Raw genomic sequence first — 21,277 nt, forward strand, 5'->3', positions numbered from 1 at the left:
ACGCACTCAATGCCGGACGGAACCCCGCCTGCTACCAAGCCACCCCGAAACACACCCACGGACCCTTCACCTGCCAAACCTGCAAGTTCACCCGCCTCCGGACCCGCACCGCACCAGCCATGCCTAACACCAGCAACAACCACCTCAAGTGCATCCTGCTCAACACCCGCTCCGTCCACAGACACGCCGTCGAACTCTGGAACCTCCTCGACACAACATCGCCAGACGTCGCCTTCCTCACAGAAACCTGGATGAACGCCTCCTCAGCGCCCGACATCGCCACAGCCATCCCGGATGGATACAAGATCACCCGGAGGGACCGCGTCAACCAGACTGGAGGAGGCATCGCCATCATACACAAGAACACCATCCGCATCACGACCAACTCCGACGACACCTTCACCGCCGCCGAACACCTCCACTTCCAGATACACACCGACCCCAAGACGACCCTCAGAGGCACCCTCATCTACAGACCCCCGGGACCACGCACACAATTCAGCGACTTCATCAGCCCGCACGCCCTCCCCTCAGCTGACTACATCCTCCTAGGGGACCTCAACTTCCACCTGGAGAACAACAAGGACTGCAACACCACCATCCTGCTGGACAACCTCGCCAACCTTGGACTCAAGCAACTGGTGAACACCCCCACCCACTACGCCGGCCGCACGCTTGACCCCGTCTTCTCATCCAGCAAGCACATCTCCTTCAGCCACTCCACCGTACTTCATTGGACTGACCACAGCTGCGTCCACTTCAGCTTCAGAAGAACCACGACCCACCACCACCCGCAACAGGTTCCTCGCCGGAGCTGGAGCAAGATCACCGCCGAGCAGCTCACCACCTCCCTCAGCCAGAACCCCCCCGCCAGCACAACGGATCCCAACGAGGCAGCCAGCAACCTCACACAGTGGCTGACCGCCTGCGCCGACGACCTCGCACCACTGAAGAACCCTCCCAGCAGACTCGGCAACAAGAAAGCCCCCTGGTTCACCGACGAACTCAAGGACTCCAAGAAGAACTGCCGAACCCTCGAGAAAGCCTGGCGCCACGACCAGACCACAGACAACATGACCGCCCTCAAGCACGCCACCCGCAAGCACCACCAGCTGATCCGCACCACCAAGAAGACAGCATTCAAAGAAAGACTGGACAACAACGCCCACAACAGCAAGGAACTCTTCAACATCGTCAAAGAGCTCTCCAACCCCAGCGCCGGAAACAACGACATCACTCCTTCACAAGACCTCTGCGACTCACTCGCCTCGTTCTTCCACCGCAAGATCACTGACATACACAACAGCTTCAGCGCACCAACCACGCACCCAACCGCCAAACCAACACCCCCCACCACCCCCCTCTGCGCCTGGACTGCGGTCAGCACCGAAGACACCACCCGCACAATGAATACCATCCACTCCGGATCACCAACCGACCCCTGCCCCCACCACGTCTTCAACAAGGCCGACTCCATCATCGCACCCCAACTCCGGGACATCATCAACACCTCCTTCCACACCGCCACCTTCCCGGAGAGCTGGAAGCACGCCGAGCTCAGCGCCCTCCTGAAGAAACCAACAGCGGACCCCACCGACCTCAAGAACTTCCGCCCCATCTCGCTCCTCCCTTTTCCTGCCAAAGTCATCAAGAAGACCGTCAACAGACAGCTCGTCTTCCTCGAGACGAACCGATCCCTCGACCCCTCGCAGTCTGGCTTTCGAGCCAACCACAGCACCGAGACCGCACTGATCGCAGCCACCGATGACATCAGATCCTTGCTCGACAACGGGGAAACAGCGGCCCTCATCCTCCTGGACCTCTCTGCAGTGTTCGACACTGTCTGCCACTGCACCCTAGTACAGCGCCTCGGCAACATCGGGATCCAAGAGAAGGCACTGAAGTGGATCATCTCGTTCCTCGCCAGAAGAACTCAGAGAGTCCGCCTCCCCCCGTTCAGATCCGAGGCCACCGAAGTCATCTGCGGCGTACCACAAGGATCATCACTCAGCCCAACCCTCTTCAACGTCTACATGAGCCCCCTCGCAGCCATCGCACGCCAACACAACATCATCTCCTACGCCGACGACACCCAGCTGATCCTCTCCCTCACCAACGACCCCGCCACCGCCAGAACCAGCCTCCAGGAAGGGATGAAAGACGTCGCCGAATGGATGAAGACCAGCCGCCTGAAACAGAACTCAGACAAGACAGAAGTCCTCATCCTGGGATCATCGCCCTCTGCTTGGGACGACTCCTGGTGGCCCCCTGCCCTGGGCGCCACTCCCAAGCCAACGGACCACGCACGCAACCTGGGCTTCATCCTGGACTCCTCCCTCTCGATGACCAGACAAGTCAACGCTGTCTCATCATCATGCTTCAACACCCTGCGCATGCTCCGTAAGATCTTCCGATGGATCCCCACCGAAACCAGGAAGACGGTCACCCAGGCACTCGTCACCAGCCGACTGGACTACGGGAACACCCTCTACGCTGGAACCACAGCCAAACTTCAGAAAAGACTCCAACGCATCCAGAACGCCTCCACACGACTCGTCCTGGACCTCCCCCAACACAGCCACATCTCCGGCCACCTGAGAGACCTGCACTGGCTCCCTGTCAGCAAGAGGATCACGTTCAGGCTCCTCACCCACGCACACAAGGCTCTTCACGACCTGGGCCCCAAGTACCTCAACAACCGCCTGACCTTCTACACGCCCACCCACCAGCTACGATCGTCCAGCCTCGCCCTCGCCGCCGTACCACGCATCCGCAGAGCCACCGCCGGAGGAAGATCCTTCTCCTACCTGGCAGCCAAGACTTGGAACTCCCTCCCCATCCACCTTTGACTGACCCAGGGCCATCTCTCATTCAGGAAGCAACTCAAGACATGGCTCTTCGAGCAGTAACGGACCCCTCTCCCCCAGAGCCTTGAGACCCTTCCGGGTGGGTAGCGCGCTATACAAATGCTATGATTGATTGATTGATTCCTTCCCCCCCCTGTCTTATATTCTTATCTATACCTACCCATACTGCTAAACGCATAAAAGGGCAGTGGCTCAGGTGCCCATCAGGATGTGCAATTGTGAAGAACGGTTGTTCGTTTTTTCTTCCTAATAAAGAGGCTTATGAGGACTAAAAAAAAAAAAAGAAAAAATACTGTACGTTTTGAAAGTGTAGTTAAATACCTGCTCATCGAGTACCTCATTGGCTGATCATTCCATGGCACCACCAAAATTATATTTGGACACATTTGCTCAACTGTAAAACACTCCCTTCTGTGGATCATTTAACAACTCGGGCATTGGGGTTAGGTAACCTACTTTGGATGCTGTGTAAAAGAGTAAATACAAACATTAACGCAATTAAACTAAGCAAACAGTACTGTCTAAAACACTGTGAAAACTGACACGCATTCTGGCATTTTGTTTAGTTAATGTCGATTTTCTCATAGATGCAAGAAGAGTACTCTTAATATCTTAATGAAATCTGTACACTTTTAACTAATAGCATCGGGCGACCTTTGACAGCTAGGCAATGAATACATTTTCATGTACCCCTGAAGACCCCTCGCCCCGCCCCCTTGGCAAACTTCATTACCTCCCAGTGTTTGGGGGATAACCAAGACGCAGGAGAGTGAGTCAAATAGTCTAGAAAATGAAAGAGAAACCGGGATTCGGTCCCATGCTCCTATCCCAATCGCGTTGGTTAGTCTGTAAGCACTACTTTTCTTAATGAGTTTCGCATAAGTAAAGCACCACGGTGTGCATCTGTGGTGATACTTCACCCCTGAGGTACGTGCCAAGCAATTGTTGACACAATCCACACTTTGCGTCTTTTTCAATATCTTTATTACGGAATGCAGGACCTTTCCAAGGGATTTTGCACACTACTTACATTCATTCCAAAAATAAAACATGTAGGTAAAAAGCATTGCCATTTACAACGTCAATAGCTCTAACTCACAAATGCGAGACCTATTTGCATTGCGAATGCTTGTTAAAGCATGTCAACAAGTGCACATTCCAACTAGTCACAATGCCTTGTTCGATGTTAGTTACACTGACTTCAGTTGTGAATAATGATGCTCTGTGATCGTGGGGTAAAGGAAGCGAAGTGATCTGAGATCACTATCACACAATGTCTGGGCAGTGTTACTTCAGGAACAGACACATGTGCTATACAATGACGAACTGTACCTACATTACTTCACTGAACCCTGTTCAGTCTCACTGGGAGCGGAAATGGAGCTTGTGGGTGCAGGAGGATTGACTGCAAATACTAAATCCCAGTTTGCAGGTGGACAGGATGGTGATGTAGATGTGGAAGTATATGCAAACAAGCTTGAGACAGAGACAATTAAAGATAAAGTTTACACCACAGTAAAGTACATCGGGAGACCAGCCAGAGAGTGTGAGTACAGAGCAGGCATGCAGCACTCAATATCAACGAACCCGCAGTGCTTTACTTCCAACAAATCCAGTAGTGCTATATGATTCTAAATGTTGCCAACAGTCTTAGTTTGTCCGCCCAACGGCCCCTCCATTAGCTCATTAGGTGGGAAAACTGAAATCTCCTCCCTCTCCACACCCTGTGGCAGAGTTAAAGGATGTCAGATCAGCTCTCGTCTCATACTGAAAAACATGATAAAGTGCCGGTGATCTGTGACCCTAACAGGCAGGGCAGGAAGTGGGGCGTTTACGTTGTGGGGGCAAGGAAGCCTACGTAATGCTGATCAGAAAGTACAAGAAGGGGTAGGAAATGTGAATGACGTTTCCGTTGACTAGCCTTTTGTTTCCCTGGCACCCCTCACAGGGTGAAGCACGTGTCATTTGAGGATTCATGGCTTATGGGGATACAGGTGGGTGGCAGCTGAATATAAACTCCGCTATGAGATGGATTGCAGAGTTTTTCCAGAACTTCACGCTCCAATCAGAGCTTGGAGTATTTGCAAACTCCACCCGCGGAGCAGAGTTTAAAGTCCAGGCCTACTTTTGATCCCTTTCCTGAGAGCAATTCACACCTTCCAGCAGGCTGCATGTGACAGTTGGGGATTATCCCTGAAAGGGCTACAATAGACAGGAAATTGCCACCTTTCTAAAGGCGATGGATTTTAGAATTAAGTCAATTTTTTTTAGCAGAACACATAGCAAGTCATTACATTGCATTGTTGCCTACAACCCAATGGGCCGGCTACATAAGGGTCATTACAGGGAAAAAGAACCTGTAAAGTGCAGTACATCACTATATGTTAAGAACACTGCAAGTCACCTACAACCCAACCTGGGCTGGCTGCGTCAATAAGGGGAAGGAAAGCAGAAGACTGCCAAGGTCGAACTTATATTGGCAATAAAAGAGACCTGCCGAGCGTTACGCATATTTATGCATGAGAGAGAGACCCAGCGCCTTTACAGCAAGGCCGGGGCAGCTTAGTCCGCCTTTTCCAAAACAAACAATTACAGCACAACAAGCAAAAAAAGAAAACATGTAAAGGTTCCAGAATAGAAGGACCAACAACCCATCCCTCCTCCCCTCCCTCCCAACCCCTCTCTGGGAGAACCGCTTACTACGTACATAGGCTAGGTGTGGCCCAGCATGGGGGCCGTATGACAGAAAGAGAAAAATACTGGAGGAGACTCATTAAGAACCACCCGTCCCTACCCCCATCCTAGTGGGCCGGTATCAATTTCAGAATATGTAGGTAAGAAGGGCATGTCAACTCTCGGAACTCCATAGAAAGAATGGAGATAAAGGGGGCCCATATCTACGCGTAGTCAGATTTATCCCCCAGGGCAGCCATGGGCAACCTTTCCATACCTAGGAGAGACCACAGCTGGTGAAGCCATTGTGTATGGTCCGGTACCTTATCTGTTTTCCAACCCATTAGGATCACTCGATGAGCAGCATTTAAGGCCAAGGCCATTTGCCTACCCCTCAAAGAACGCAAAGGAAAGGTCAAAGCATTGGGCACTTCTAATATATTGTATGCGGGTAATCTGGGAATAGTGGTATCGAAGGCCCTGTATATCTCATTGAGGATTCTTTCCCAATATCTAGTAAGTTTCGGACAGTTTCACAGCAGGTGGAGCAGGGTACCAGCACTCCCGCATCCCCACTAACAGAGACCATCGAACTGAGAGTTCCATTTAGCTAGGCGTGCCGGTGTGTAGTACCAGTAGGATATAATTTTGTATGATGTTTCTGTGTGACCCATGGAGTGTGCAGTGTGGTGAGTCCTATAAAAAACATCCTCCCACTCCTTGTCCAAAAGTGTGCGCCCAATTCCCACCTCCCATCGTTTCTGCCCTGCCGATACCCCGAGAGAGAATTGCGTACATTTCAGAGATGAGTTTGTGGTCGTCCTTATTCAGTAGGAGCCATTTTTCGAATGGATGCATGGACCTACTTGCCATTGGGCGAACACGAGAGCCCGGCACCCAGTGCACCATTTGTACATGGAGGAAGCGGTACGACCGGGCAAGGTTATAATCGACTGCAAGTTGATCAAAGGAAGTGTGGCCTTTGAGGTCAAACAGATGACTCACTCGCTTACACAACATGGAAACCCAGCACTGGCCCACTCCCTATACCACACCTGGAGTAAAGTCCGGGTTTGAGAAGAGAGGGGACAAGGGCGAGGGAAACATTGTGATCTCTGCTGACGAGGACACCCTGTCCCATGAGCACAAGGCCCTCGGTAGCCATGCCTCCCTCCAAATATGACCCCAGCAACAGTCTGATTCATGAATACCCACTGCTTCTCCGTCAACGGACACTTCCATTCCACCAGGTAGCGTAATAAAGAAGCCTGGAAATAGCGAATGGTATTCGGCAGAGCTAGGCCACCCTCCAGTTTGGGACGTAGTAAAACGGTCTTCTGTAACTTAGGAGAGACCGGACCCCCGACAAAGCGCTCTATCACTTTTTGAATGTTGGGGAGCATACCGGGGGTCGGCGTCAGGGAGAGGGTTTGGAAGATGTAAAGTGCACGTGGTAGGACATTCATTTTGACAGCTGCTAACCTGCCCAGCCAAGACAGGGGCAGACGCTGCCACTGGAATAGGTCCTTGCAGATATGAGAAAGTAAGGCGGAGTAGTTTGCCTCAGATGTTTTGCTGAGGTTCTTATGGAGGACCTGCCCCAAATATGAGATGCCGTCGGACACCCAGTCAAACTCGAACCACGCCCATAAAGTGTTCATCGTTGACTGAATAGTAGTCAGATTTAGTACTTGCGACTTCTGCAGATTCATTTTGAATCCAGAAACTTGACCAAAGGCCCTCAGGTCCTCGACTACAGCCGGCATGGAGGTGAAGGGATGAGCCAACGAAAATATAACATCATCGGCATAAAGGCTGATCAGATGGCGATCGTCCCCAAATGGAATGCCCTGCGCGTTGGGATTGTTAGATTTAAAATTCCCTTTCCCATATTGCTTCTGTTGTGCTGTATTAAGTTAGCAGTGTGTGGCTAAATTACATACACTAATGCTCGCATTCTGTAGCCCGTGTAGTATTTCTCATAGTATGGAGGCCTCACGAGCAAATGTGCCTCCATCTTGTATTTCGTAACCCTTATTAAACTGCCAGTGCCGAGCTCATGTTAGGCCTTAGGATGTAGAATTGCTCGCCTCAGCAGAACATTTATTCTGTTATATTTTCTGTTCAAGTTCAAGGCTGTGACTCGACTAACTAACAAAGATGGGTATTTTGTTTTGCATTCCATTGTATACGTGTATTCCTGCTCCAACGTTAAGAGATCATGAGACACAGCACAGCGGCCTTGGGCCACTGATAGCATGCCCATGTGGCAGGTGTTAGTTCATCTCTCTGTGTCTTCTTTGTTCGTGTCCGGTTCAGGCCAGTACTTTTCCAGAGGGACCGTGGCTGAAGTCTCCTGAAGGGTTTATTATCTATTAGCAAATGTGGAGAGTGCAGTCCCTCTCCGGCCATTCCAGGGTGCATGTATGATAGACTCCTCTGCAGAGTAATGGTAATAAATGATTGTTTGTATTCTCTACTGTCTGACCGGCTATTCATATGGAAAGGCATAGCAGGTGGTCACAAGTACCCGCATGGCCCTAGAGGGTCACATCCTTCAGGATTATCATGGAGCCTTTGAGTCAGAGGCTCCATATAAAGAGCAAAGAGCAAAGGGGAGGGGGGGCAACCCTGCCTAGTCCCTCTCCCAACCGCAAAACCGTCTGAGCGTACTTCGTTCACCTAAACCACACCACTTGGTGAGCTTTACATACTCGCTATCCATCTGCGAAACCATATACCCAGGCCAAAATGTTCTAATGTGGTAAACATGTACGGCCAATGGACCCGATCGAATGCCTTTTCAGCATCGATCGACAACAGCAATGCCTCCTCCTTGGAGCGCTGGACTTTATCGATGAGGTGGCAGATCCGCCACGTATTATCCCAACATTGTCAGCTCGGAATGAACCCTGCCTGGCCCGGATCAACCAAACCGGGCATCAAAGGATTCAATCTGTGCGCCAAGATATTAGAGAAAAGTTTGGCATCCACGTTTAACAAAGAAATCGGGTGTAACGAGCTGCAAGACAAGGGGTCATTCCCGGGTTTAGGTATTACTGTAACCGATGCCTGCAACATCGTAATAATGAGGGTGCCTGTTTTAGAGAACAAATTAAACAACCGGGTGAGCAAGGAGGCTAGCTCAGTGCAGAAAGTCTTATAAAAATGCGAGCTGAATCCATCTGGGCCTGGTGCTTTCAGGTGTTTCATGCGGGCTGTAGCGGAAACACCTCCTCTTATCGTATAGGTGCATCCAGACCCTCTGCCTCAATACAGGAAAGAGGGGTGATTGTTGCCCCATTCACGTAGTCATGGGGGTCAGATAAGGGGAGGAACTCAGCAGAATAGAGGTCCCAATAGAAGACCTGAGAAGCCTACGCTATACCCGGATCGTCAGTGATCAGTGATTTTACCATCTGCGCATGTTTCTTACTGCGTAGACAGTGAGGTGAGCGAGCATACAACCTTCCCTTTTTGTACTTATGCTTCAGGCAAAGCACCGCAAGCTCCGCCCTATCCAAATCAAGGCGCCTTAGCAAGAGCTCTTCCTTTTCCAGTTGGCACCAAACCCAGGGAGCTTCCGTGCGTTTGTGAATTGCCTCAAGTTCCTTAACTTTGGACTCTAGCTCCTCACTCCTGGCCTTTCGGGTCTTATTGTCGGATGCCGCTTTCGCGATTAACGCCCCTTGAGAAACCAATTTCAGAGCTTCCCAGACTGAATCCAGTGCTGTGGAGCCATCATCATTCAGCGCAACATCAGTCAATGTTCGTCTTACGCCATCCACCACTGAGGGCGACGACAGCAGAGAATCCCTAAAGCACCACTGCAAAGGAGAGGAGGCCGGGGACGGTAAATGCAGTGTTAGAGTGATGTGTGTATGATCTGAAAGAGAACGAGCTTCAATGGATGAGGCCTGGGAGCGTTCCCAAGCTGCATGGGTGACAATGAAGTGATCCAAGCGTACGTATGACTTATGGGCAGCTGTGTAGTGCGTATAGTCCTTTTCACCGGGGTGTAGGCCCCGCCAAGCATCCCTTACCCCACATTCCTCCATTCAGTCCTTACCCACTGCAGAAAGTGAACCCGCTCCTCCCGTCCTAGTGCTAGAGTGACCTAGCCCCGGGTCCATCACTAGGTTCAAATCCCCGCCCACCACTACCATTGGGGTGGGTGTCTGGAGAACCTAAGCCATAGCCTCAATCAAAATCCTTTCCTGATGCTCATTTGGGGAGTAGATGGAAGCTACTGTGTAATTAGTAGGACCAGACCGAAGTCTCATCGCCAACAGGCACCCCTTGATTTCTGTCACTGAGCCCAGTATGGAACCCCTGAAGCGCTTGGAAAACAGTATGGCCACCCCACCCTTCTTGCCCTTTTCTGAGGCCCAGAATTGAAGAGGGAACTACCTAGATTGCATCCTATGTGTGTCTTTAGCTAGCAGGTGGGTTTCTTGAAGTAAACATATATCCCCTTCAGCATGCTTGAGTACGGAAAGAATTGCCTTACACTTGGTGGGGTTATTGAGGCCGCGGACATTAAAACTGACTGTCTTAACCTCCATCTGCCCCAAAAAGATGGAAGTTCTATGCCCATTAGGCAATGAAACCATAAAGATCAGACAGACCAAGGGAGATGTGATGCAAATATGAATGTCATGACAAACCCGCCCTGAGAAACCTCTATTAAAAAGAGCTCCGGAGAGGAGATCCACCCAGCCCAGAAACAGTACAAACCAATCAAAAAACAATAAACAAACTGTGTGAAATAGCAAATATCGTCCATACCGAAAGGGGGCCTGTAGTAATAGGAGCAACCCAAAGAGCAAGGGACTTTTTCAATCTGTAAAGGAAAGCTCCCCCTTTCCCGCTAGGCACAGATGTGAGAAAACCAAACCCACCCTCACACGCTGCCTCAATCGTTAGTGTCCAGGGATCCCCCCTCTGCTCCAGCTAAAGACCGCAGTACTGCAGAATGTTCTTTGACCATCCTGGTGGAGTCAGTGCGAAGGGAGTCCAGCCGCAAGCCAGCGCGAGGGACACGCCTGGGTCTCATGGGGGTCCCCGACCCGGAGACGGCAGGCAGAGAGGGCAGTTCATCAATATACAGATTCAGCAGCTTACAGGCCTTGGTCAGTGAACGGAGTTGATGAAGCTTCCCATCAAAACGGAAGATGAGGCGAAACGGGTGGCCCCAGGAGTAAGTTATTCCTGTTGATCTAAGGTGATTAGTTACTGGATGGAAGTCTCTCTGCTTTTCAAGGGTGATTGCCGCGAGGTCCTGAAAGAGTTGTGGCGTGTGATCTCTGAAGCGTAAGGGCTGACAAGACCTGGCCGCCTTGAGAATTTCCTCCTTCACCCTGAAATCATGTACACGCATGAGAACGTCTGCATGGGGGCGATTAGGTTGACGAGGGGGACCCACTCGGTGACATCGGACAACTTTGACTGTGGACCCCTCGGACGTATTCAGGATTTCTCGGAAGAGTGCTTGGACTTACCCCTCCAGTTCCTCAACTTCCGCCCCAGTAGGGACCACACGGATACGGAAATTATTCCGCTGAGACCTATTCTCCAATTTCTCTGAGTGTGCTTGAAGGTCTAGCTGCTGGTCTCTAAGACGTATAATTTCTTGCTGGAGAGCGGCAATTTCTTCGTCCCTGGCTGTCGTCGAGTCCTCCAGCGCGGCCACTCTCTGCCCTACTGCATCCACGTCTCTTCTGACTTCGCCCAGATCCGCCTGCAGGTAAGTTTTAATGGCCATGATGTCTTCACGTTGAGAGGCAAACAGGGACTCTAGAAATTCCCGTGTGACAGCCCCTTTAGAGCCCTCTCCTCCAGCAGCCGAGCCTGCATTCTGTGCATCCCCAGCCGATTTCAGAAGGAGGTCCTGCACAGAGCGAAATTTTTTACCTTTGGCCATCGCCATAGGTATGTCGTGGCATGCCAAGGAGCAGCGTCGAAATCATAGGGTGTACGGGGACCGAGCTGAGCCCCCAAGTGGTCACGGAACCACCTCACTAAACCACTGAGCCGGTTCAGTCTAAAGCGCTCCTTCGCCACAAGAGGTTTGGTCCTGTGACCCAGCTGCCTTGTGGAAGCACCAATGCAGGTGCACTCTGCCCCTGAAGCTGGGCCCTCCCAGCCGGCCTGCAACTCCTCTGAGCCTCTATAGTGAGGGATGTGCCAAGGCAGCTGCTCCAGCATGCCCAGTATAGAACCTCCGCTTGCCCCGGGGGGCAGGGGAAGTGCAGCGAACGGCACTCACCCCCACAGGCGGCGACCGGCTGCCTTCGATGGCCCAGGGCGTCCAATCGGACGAGGTTTGATCGCACCATGGCGTCCTTCTGAGAGTGAATCAAAAGGAAGGAACAGGGGCTGTTTACAATAGGTCCAGCATACATAGCCCGGGTACGAGTAAATAAATATAGAAGTATGCAGTTCCTCAAGAGAGGTAATGGTGAGAAGAAAAATGTATGAGTCCACAACGTCAGGAGGAGAATCCTCCTTAAGGAAAAAGACCCTCACACATCCGGCAGACTGGCTGTCATATATCGTCAGCACGTGGCCCAGATGTCAAGTTTCATCATCAGGTCTGCTCCGAATCGGGGCGGCGCTGCAATCCCCGATCGGCGACCTTAGTGGCACCTTTTAGTGGAGATCTTTATTCCTTAAATGCCGGTAGGTGAGTGCAGGTGAGGGCCCTAAAGTGAAAAAGTGTGTGGTGGAAGAGGTGTGTTAAAAGTAAGTAGTGGTAATCCTAAGTAACAAGGTTTATTAAATGAAAGGGGATCCACTCCTAATTAAAAACAATAACGTGCGTAATACTGCAGTTAAGATGACTGTTTTACGCTATAGTAATGTGTGGTCAACATGTTTCTTGCATTGGTTAAAAGTAACCGCAATTCTTCAGGACCAGGTGATTCACACACTTATTGGTAGTGGTAGCGACTAGTGGGGCACTTACCACACTTACAGCACCCTAATAAGTGGTTACTAGTGAAGGTGAGGTACAACGCCCTACGGTGCAGGGTTACGATTTCCAACGAGCTGGCGCTGGATATTGACACCGAATAGTACAGTGTCAGAAGTCCGCAGATCGGGACGCCTTCCCACCTACCCTAGGTCTGCGCCGACACTGTACTATTCGGTGTCAATATCCAGCGCCAGCTTGTTGGAAATCGTAACCCTGCACCGTAGGGCGTTGTACCTCACCTTCACTAGTAACCACTTATTAGGGTGCTGTACGTGTGGTAAGTGCCCCACTAGTCGCTACCACTACCAATAAGTGTGTGAATCACCTGGTCCTGAAGAATTGCGGTTACTTTTAACCAATGCAAGAAACATGTTGACCACACATTACTATAGAGTAAAACAGTCATCTTAACTGCAGTATTACGCACGTTATTGTTTTTAATTAAGAGTGGGTCCCCTTTCATTTAATAAACCTTGTTACTTAGGATTCCCACTACTTACTTGTAACACACCTCTTCCACCACACACTTTTTCACTTTAGGGCCCTCACCTGCACTCACCTACCGGCATTTAAGGAATAAAGATCTCCACTAAAAGGCGCCACTAAGGTCGCCGATCGGGGATTGCAGCGCCGCCCCGATTCGGAGCAGACCTGATGATGAAACTTGACATCTGGGCCACGTGCTGACGATATATGACAGCCAGTCTGCCGGATGTGTGAGGGTATTTTTCCTTAAGGAGGATTCTCCTCCTGACGTTGTGGACTCATACATTTTTCTTCTCACCATTACCTCTCTTGAGGAACTGCATACTTCTATATTTATTTACTCGTCCTTCTGAGAGTCCCACCTCTGGTGCTAGGCCCACACAGGCCTCCAAGTCGCACGCCACGGGCTCGGGTATGGCCTCACAGTACCCTCTGAGTCCGCCCTCAATCCACACCACCGCAGCCAGGTCTGAGCTCAGCAGGTTGATGGACCCCCCGGGGGCAGCAGGCTTCGTGGATGGCGCAGCCTCGCTCGGGGATCCAGTCCGGCAGAGGGTGGAGGGCCCAGCGAAGGACCGGCAGGGCCGCCGGGAGTACCCTCTGCCGCACTGTGCCACACCACCAGGCCCAGAGGCAATCCGCCTCGCTACAGGAAACTCTGGAGTGCTGCTTGTGGTGCCTCAAAAAGACTCAACGGGTGCTCATTGCTGCCGAAGAGCTCCTCGTAGGGGCAGCAGTAAGCCGAGCATGGGTCCGAATGACCCCCGGGGCCCAATGCACCGCACCCTCACCTTGCTGTACCGCAGGTCACACTGGGAGTCGGGCAAGCGTATCCGCCCTCTCGGATGGGTTGGCGGATCTCCTCCCTCACTTTGCCAGGATCGCTGAGAAGGCCCCCCACCACCGGAGGAGTATCGTAGCGCTGGAGGCTACAGTAGTAGTGCTGCAGGCCCGGCGGGAATGGAGCTTGAGCGAGGCACGTCCGCTCACTCCATCATCTTGGCAACACCCCAAAGTGATGGATTTTAAACACTAAGGGCCTCATGTAGGTAGCATACCAGTTACCACTTCTAAAATACCGAACGTTACCGAATCGGTATTTAAGAAGTGGTAACTCGTATGTAGGTAATGAGTCGGTAATTTTTACCGATTCGTTACAATTCGGTAATTACCGAATCGGTAAAAATTACGTAAAAAGGTGTATTTTGCCAGGTTGAATTTGCAGTTTTAAAACTGCTATGCTAAGCTGTGGTGGTAGGCCTAGAGTAAGGTTTGCACTTTGTCCCTGTAGTGGTGGCACAATCAGTGCTGCAGTCCACTAGTGACATTTACCTTACAGGCCCTGGATACAGAGAAGACCATATACTTGGGCCCTTTAGGTAAGTTAAATATGCCAATCAGGTATTAGCCAATCCACATATACTTTAAGGGTCAGAGCATATACAGTGTGCACTGGGTATCAGCGTCTCAGTGTTCAATGGTATTAAATTAGCACCACATCTAGCAAAAAAAGGTATTTTCTCACATTGACATTTGAGGAGTTGCCCGGATGTAATCCCAACCTCATATGATTAATAGATCACATTTTAAATATGGTGAAAGGCTTTTTTGCACACATGTCTTGTTAGGGGGTCAAATTTTGGTGGATATGGTACAAACGAAGTCAGGTTTAGATTTTGTAACATATGTATCCAATGATCAGTGTGTGGTGTAACCACATCCGGAACAGTGCCTCAAGGCTACTTGTTTTGGTTTCATTTTGTGAATTAAGTTTGTGGTCTGGGGCTTGCTTTATGGTCAGCCCAGGGAGTCAAGTCTCTCATGTGAATGATTTTCTGGGACAGGGTTCACAGTTACAGGGATAACACGAGTAGTTATTTGTAAGACTGATCGTATCATACTCTGGTTTGGGATAGATGTAATAAAATGAAGGGGCTCATTCCGATGTGGGTGGGACCACCCTTGCCAACACTTAGCATCTCCCACATTTGGAGGGCGCTCTGCATCTGCCAAGCTCTAAATGCCACGCCATATCTGGATTGTCAGCTGTGTGATGCTGCTCACATCTAGATGTCTGAAATTACCCCGGGCATGACTGTAACACACAGGAAGCGGCACACTGACATTTGCCGCCTTCTTGATTATTCCAGCAGCCCACAATTGTCTGCTCGATGTGGGAGAAAGGTCAGGGTGAAGTGGAAACTGGCGGGAGCACAGACTGTACGCAAGCTTCTTGATAAAGTACTTACGGTTAATGAGAATCGAACGGAATGCTCCAGACTGCAGAAACTCCTACCGAGAAGCCAAACTACAAGAAGTGACAGAAGAACTAAACAAACAACAGAACCCCTGGCAGGGTGTCGGTAAACTGTTCATTCTATTCCATTAATGAAATCTCGTGTTGCCCATAGTGATAATTGTAGAGTAATTACGCATAAACAGATGAGCTGCTCAACCTTTCAGAAGTGAGTCACTGCCTCCTAATTGGTAAACAACAACACGCCCCCCCTCTGGTTGCTGGAGAGGTACAGGCAGAACAGCACATCCGACGGGCAGACAGTAGCACTGCACACTAACCTTGCTGCACGGCGCCACCCAGTACACCACGGAGAGGAAGGGCAGTCCCACAGCCACGGCCAGCACGACGAGGCATTTCACGGCGATGGTCTGCTGGCGGAGGCCCGAGAGGTTCTCGTACCAGATAGAAAGGAGTTGCTGCTGGCAGTTCGGATGCGCTACAAACTGCAAGTGAGAAATGAAACAAGACGAATCACACGACCAGGAATCATTTGCAAAGCAGTAGTGCATGGCATAAAATGAAAGCAGCATTTCTAAAAGAACATCATAAGAACTTCATTAATGCAGCGCTCCACCTGCACATATCACACCCACTCCAGAGTACCGTGCTACCCAAACTTCCTGGTCAAAATCTTGCTATGCATCTTACCTTGTGGATATTTCCCCCCCCCCCCCCGATATTTTGATATACAATGCTTCTGTAGCCTATTTTGACACACCACCCATTAATGCACATGCACGCACTGTAGAGTGAAAGATGCACCATATACAAGGATGAATAACATGTCCTGAATTTAAAAACATCTAATGTAGGTTAAAGCAGTCATTTATATTTTGGACAGCTGCTTCCATTTTCGCACTATGAGCCACAGGGTGACATTTCTCAGTAAGAGACGATGGTGCCAGAGCTCTTCTTTGATGCAGATGGGGAGTGGTGCTGTCTACAATCCAGGGACTGAGGGGTATATTATCAAGCACGGCGTTAAAATGATCGCCGCTTTAGCGGCAGATAATGGGCTTGATAATATGCAGCAGAGAATTCCAATAGAAGCCCATGTTGACACCAGAACATGGGCTTCTATGGGAATTCTCTGCGGCATATTATCAAGCCCATTATCGCCGCTTTAGCTGCAGTTTTCTGCCGTTAAAGCGGCGATAATTTTAACGACGTTTCTTGATAATATACCCCTGAGTTTTCTGTTGTTGCCGTAATAGAGTGCAAGTAGTGCAAAAGTCATGCATTGTATAAATCACGCTGGTGTGCGCATTCTTCTATAGAAACGCACTTTTATGGATGTTTGTATGGTGTACATACGTACGTTTTACATTTGTATGCTTTTACTGAAAAGCTTCCTACTTCAAGTTGTTATATTTGAATTTAGATGGATGGACACATTTCATTTGATGCTAAGTGCATACCTCACACAGTTCATACCTCGTAGGGTTTTCTATAGTAGAGGTGTTGGGTAACATTCTGATAATGTATCTCATATGAAGAGGACTGTTGGTGATCAACGAGAGAGCAGAAATTCAACTTTTCTCTGTTGATCTGGAAAAAGATGGGACTATGTTTTTTCTGATTTGCTAGAAGTTGGATCCTGCTCAGTTGAAGGGTTGAAGGCAATTCCATATGTTGGGACCAGGTATGGCAAATTCCAGCCCTCCAGTGGTTGCATTAGAGTATCATTATATTTCCATCAGATACTCTGACGCAGACCATAGATTATGTAATGGGATGTTGAAGCATGCTCTTCTGCTGAAAGATCTTGGGCAAAAGGTCGCAAAGGCTCTCGCGGACCATTACTGCTATTTTGAACTATCATATATTTCCTCTTTTAAGTTTCCAAGTTTTTGAATTATATATGTTCATTTCTTCAAGTGTATGATCCAAGTTTAATTTAGTTTTATTAATATCGTTATTCATTCCAATGTAATAATTCAGTCTTCTTGAATATATATATTCATGCTTGTTTCTGTACGGTTTTGAATTGTCTTTTCAGTGATTGTTTTTCAATAACAAACAAAGCTTCATAGAAACTGATGGCTTGACTTCTCATTTATTGTTTTTACACAATAAACACGATTTTGCAGAAAGTTAGTGAGGATTGGTAGGTTTCAGTTTATTTTTATTTGCATAGTCACTAAAAACCATTACAGTGCATTAAAACAATCAGTAAAAACATTGAACACATCGTTTAAAACCAATAATACACACCACGAAATGCCTTGCCACACCAACATGTCTGGTGACGTTGTCAGATTATGAGAGTTTCTTCGACTTGATACCCGCAATAAGGTGCAGTGCAACAAATACATATTTAAAGGTAAAACCTGAGAGGCGTGGGTGCCAGGATATAGCTCATTTTGACTCATTTTGTTGTTGCAGAAAAATAGTTTTGAAAGGAGCAACATTTTGTTTGAAAAGCCAGGATCTTCTCATTCAGCCTGATGCCAGGTCGTTAGCCTGGTGCCCACAGTTCAAGAAAATAAAGAGAGGGAGAAGAAGGAAGAGGGAGAAGAGAAAGATTAAAGGCCTTCCAGGTTTGCATCCCTGTCACGCTGTACTGTGGAGAAAATCAGGCTTCCACTGTTTTTTAGATTATTCGTCGAAGCCTCACGTGTGGATATAATGTTGTTATATGCGTGACGGTTTCCCTTTGAAAATTTCCAGGAACCCGGTTCTTGCTTCGATGAAGTTGCAGACATGATGTTTTTTGTTTAAAAGTAAGAGTCTCTGCAAGAGGGCCCGGTGCCGAGTTCTTTGTCTATGCACACTGCACAGTGAGCTTCTGGTGTATCTTCAACTGATAGCCTGGCCGTCTCTGTGGTCTGAGGCTTGTGGCATTTTTTGATCGGCCAGCATAAGATATTTTACCACTCAGCAGTACAGTTGTGTGGTCCCCGGATCAAAGCATGCCAGCACCACTTGCCTTCTAGAGCGAATTCCTCTCTGTATGAAAGGCACATTTAACAGCTGTTTCCTTTCTTGCAGTAGCTCCTTGCAGGTGCAGATTTAATGCAGTCTCCTGTTCCTGTGCCACACAAACTGCAAGATGTTTGGGTCATCACCCTCTGCCAGGGTGGGAGGTTCTGGGTGCATGGAAGGAGGGCCAGTCGGTGCCTACGAAATTCCATATTTATTGTTTGGGGTAACCCTAAGTAAAGTATTTTTGAGGTTCAAGCTACTACAAATTATTTATTCTGAAAACATTCAACAAGGTTCAGACATAATATATATACTAGAACCAGGTGGTATGATATAGAGAGAAACCTCATATTAGATCTGTGAAACTGAGAGTCACACAGAGCTGCATTATCCTTTCCTTGCTGATGTTATGGGGAGGACACATCTAGATTTTGCTCGGCTTATCAGCAGACTTTGAGCTGCAGATGCAACTTTTCCTGTTCCTTTCTGAATATTTGTTCTATTGTTAAGAAATCTCTCTAAGTAACTCAGACACTTTTTGGTGCTATGTTTAGCTTAGTTAGCTGAAATGGAAGGGCTTGGGATATTGATGTAAGGAAGCTTTCCAGTACAATCTTGCTGTTACAATTTTTCTTATTATTCACTCTCCTGGTAACTATTGTTGCCACTATTTTATTTCATTTTATATAAGTTACAATTCATATTGTGTACACTTGTTTAGGATTTTGATTTTAATAAATCTAATACATAGGTACACATTTTCCTATTGTTTTGATTGTGTTATTCCATGATGAAAGAGGAGTTGGGTTCCGTTAGTTTACCCTGTGAAAGGTAATCAGACAAAATATCCCAAAATAAATATCAAGGAGCAGAAATATCGAGTTTTAAATATTGTGATGCACAAATATCATGTGAAAATATATAGTGGACAAGAATATAGATTTTAAGGTAAGTAATCTAGATGTTAAAAATATCTATGTTGTTAATATTAATGTTAAAATATCTATGGTGTTAATATCATTTACAAAAATATTGTTAACAATAGCATTTTAAAATTATTTTTATGTACTTTAGTGTATATTTTAATTGTATTTGTTTTATATTGTTTGTATAGTTATTGTTAATGTTTTTTAATATAGTTTGTAGATTTGTAGTTGATTTTAAATTTAGTTGAATAGTTCTTTGTATTTTTAGTGCTGTAGCGGGTTGTGGAGTTTATATGGGTACAGGGCGGGAAGTAAATTAGCTATAATTAATAATTAATTATTAGTTGATATTATTTAATTGATAATTAATTATGTTATTTGTGTAATATTTTTTATTTTATGTTAAGTTTTCAGTGCGGGTTGTGGGGTTTGTAAGGTATAGGGTGGGAAGTAATTGAATTATAATTATTTTATAATTATTATTACCTATTTAATTGATTATTTATTATGTAAATTGTATAATTCATTTATTCTTTTATCAATATTTTTGGCGTATGTTGTGTTTTTTGTAGGGGTAAAGGGTGTGAAGGGATTAATTATAATAATTAATGTTAATCATTAATTATTTAAAGGATAAATAATTATGTAAATGGTGTAATTAAGAAATGTTTTAAGTCATACATGAGGTGCGGGTTGTTGCGTTTGGAGGGGTAAAGGGTGGGAAGTTCATTGAAAAAGATCGGGGTGGGAAGTTAATTAAATATCATTAATTTATTATTAGTTAATTACTATTAATTGTATAATTGATAATTAATTATGTAAATTATGTAATTTAGATTTTTTTAAATATATACTAAGTGCACATTGTTGAGTCTGTAGGGATGAAGGGCGGTAAGTTAATTAAATATAAATATTTTATTATTAATTAATTACTATTAATTATTTAATTGATAAATAGTTATGTAAAATGTTTAATTATTATCATTTTAAGCTATATTTAAGATATATTTTAAAATGATCATGATTTTAAGATTTGTTTCAGGTTTCTGTTGTTTACTTTGTAGAGGTATAGGACAGAAACCTATTTAAGTAATAATAGATGTAAAAATAGTTACTTATTAGGTTATGTGTTAATTGTGTTATGCTTTTTAATTGTAAATAACATTATATTTGTTGGTTGTTATAATTGTGAAAATATAGTTTACTATTTCGATTATATTATCAATATTATTTGGTTTACCTTAAAATCGTTATTAAAATTTTTAATATATATGTATTTTTTAAATTTTAGAAAAATGCAATACATATTGTAGATTTCAATATTTATGGTTATTTTTATTTAATGAAGTTGTTAAAATATTTTCTTTGCTTACTTGGTGGCACATTTGGTCCCAATCAACGAGTGGCTCACCGGGGCGTGGGACGACTCGGCATATCGAGTGGAGGTCCATGCATTGGGAATAGATTGCATGCTTGACCTCTTATATGGAGCACGCACATCGACCATCTTGTCTTCCTGTACACAGGCATCCCTTGCTTGCTGGAAGGCGGCTCTTCACCTCACTGGTTGGTATCGCCGCCTCACTGGGATGACTCCCCTATAGCATGGAACATGGCTAAAGAGGTTTCGGCTCTGGAGGGCTTCTTGCACTGGGACCGACTTGGGATTTCCTATCTTGGGGATGTTTATAAAAAGTGGAATATTATATCCTTTCAGGAATTGAGAAGCAAGTTCTGTTTGCACAACTCACAATATTTCAGGTACCTTCAGCTATGCCATGCTCTGTTAGCCCATGACCTTCCGGAGGACTCTTTACCTGAGGTCAGTCCGGTGGAGGCGAAGATATTTCAAAGGAAACTGGGTAAAGGGATCATGTTTATAATTTATCGGTCGCTAGTGATTCCCGCTGCTGGTGGCCTTGACAGGGCTCGGCAGCAATGGGAAGCCTGGGTTTGTGTGTTGGATGAGGAAGACTGGAGAGAGGCTTGCACGGTACCTAAGGAATCTGTGATCTTGACATGGCTGCATATGATTCAATTCAATTATTTGCATGCAACATATCTCACACCAGAACGGTTGCAAAGCATGCCTTTGGATACCCATGAATCATGTGTGTGATGCGCC

At 47.0% G+C, this 21,277-nt stretch overlaps 1 protein-coding gene across 1 annotated transcript in view; it reads right to left on the reverse strand.

The window, feature by feature from the left end:
• Positions 1-21,277, reverse strand: part of TRPC6 (transient receptor potential cation channel subfamily C member 6) — an 833,374-nt gene that overhangs the window by 268,334 nt on the left and 543,763 nt on the right. The window contains exon 4 of the mRNA XM_085624063.1: positions 15,580-15,744. Coding sequence (XP_085480189.1) covers positions 15,580-15,744 — 165 coding nt within the window. The remainder of the gene's footprint in view (positions 1-15,579; positions 15,745-21,277) is intronic.

The sequence above is a fragment of the Triturus cristatus genome, chromosome 8, assembly GCF_964204655.1.
Source record: "Triturus cristatus chromosome 8, aTriCri1.1, whole genome shotgun sequence".
Lineage (NCBI taxonomy): Eukaryota > Metazoa > Chordata > Amphibia > Caudata > Salamandridae > Triturus > Triturus cristatus.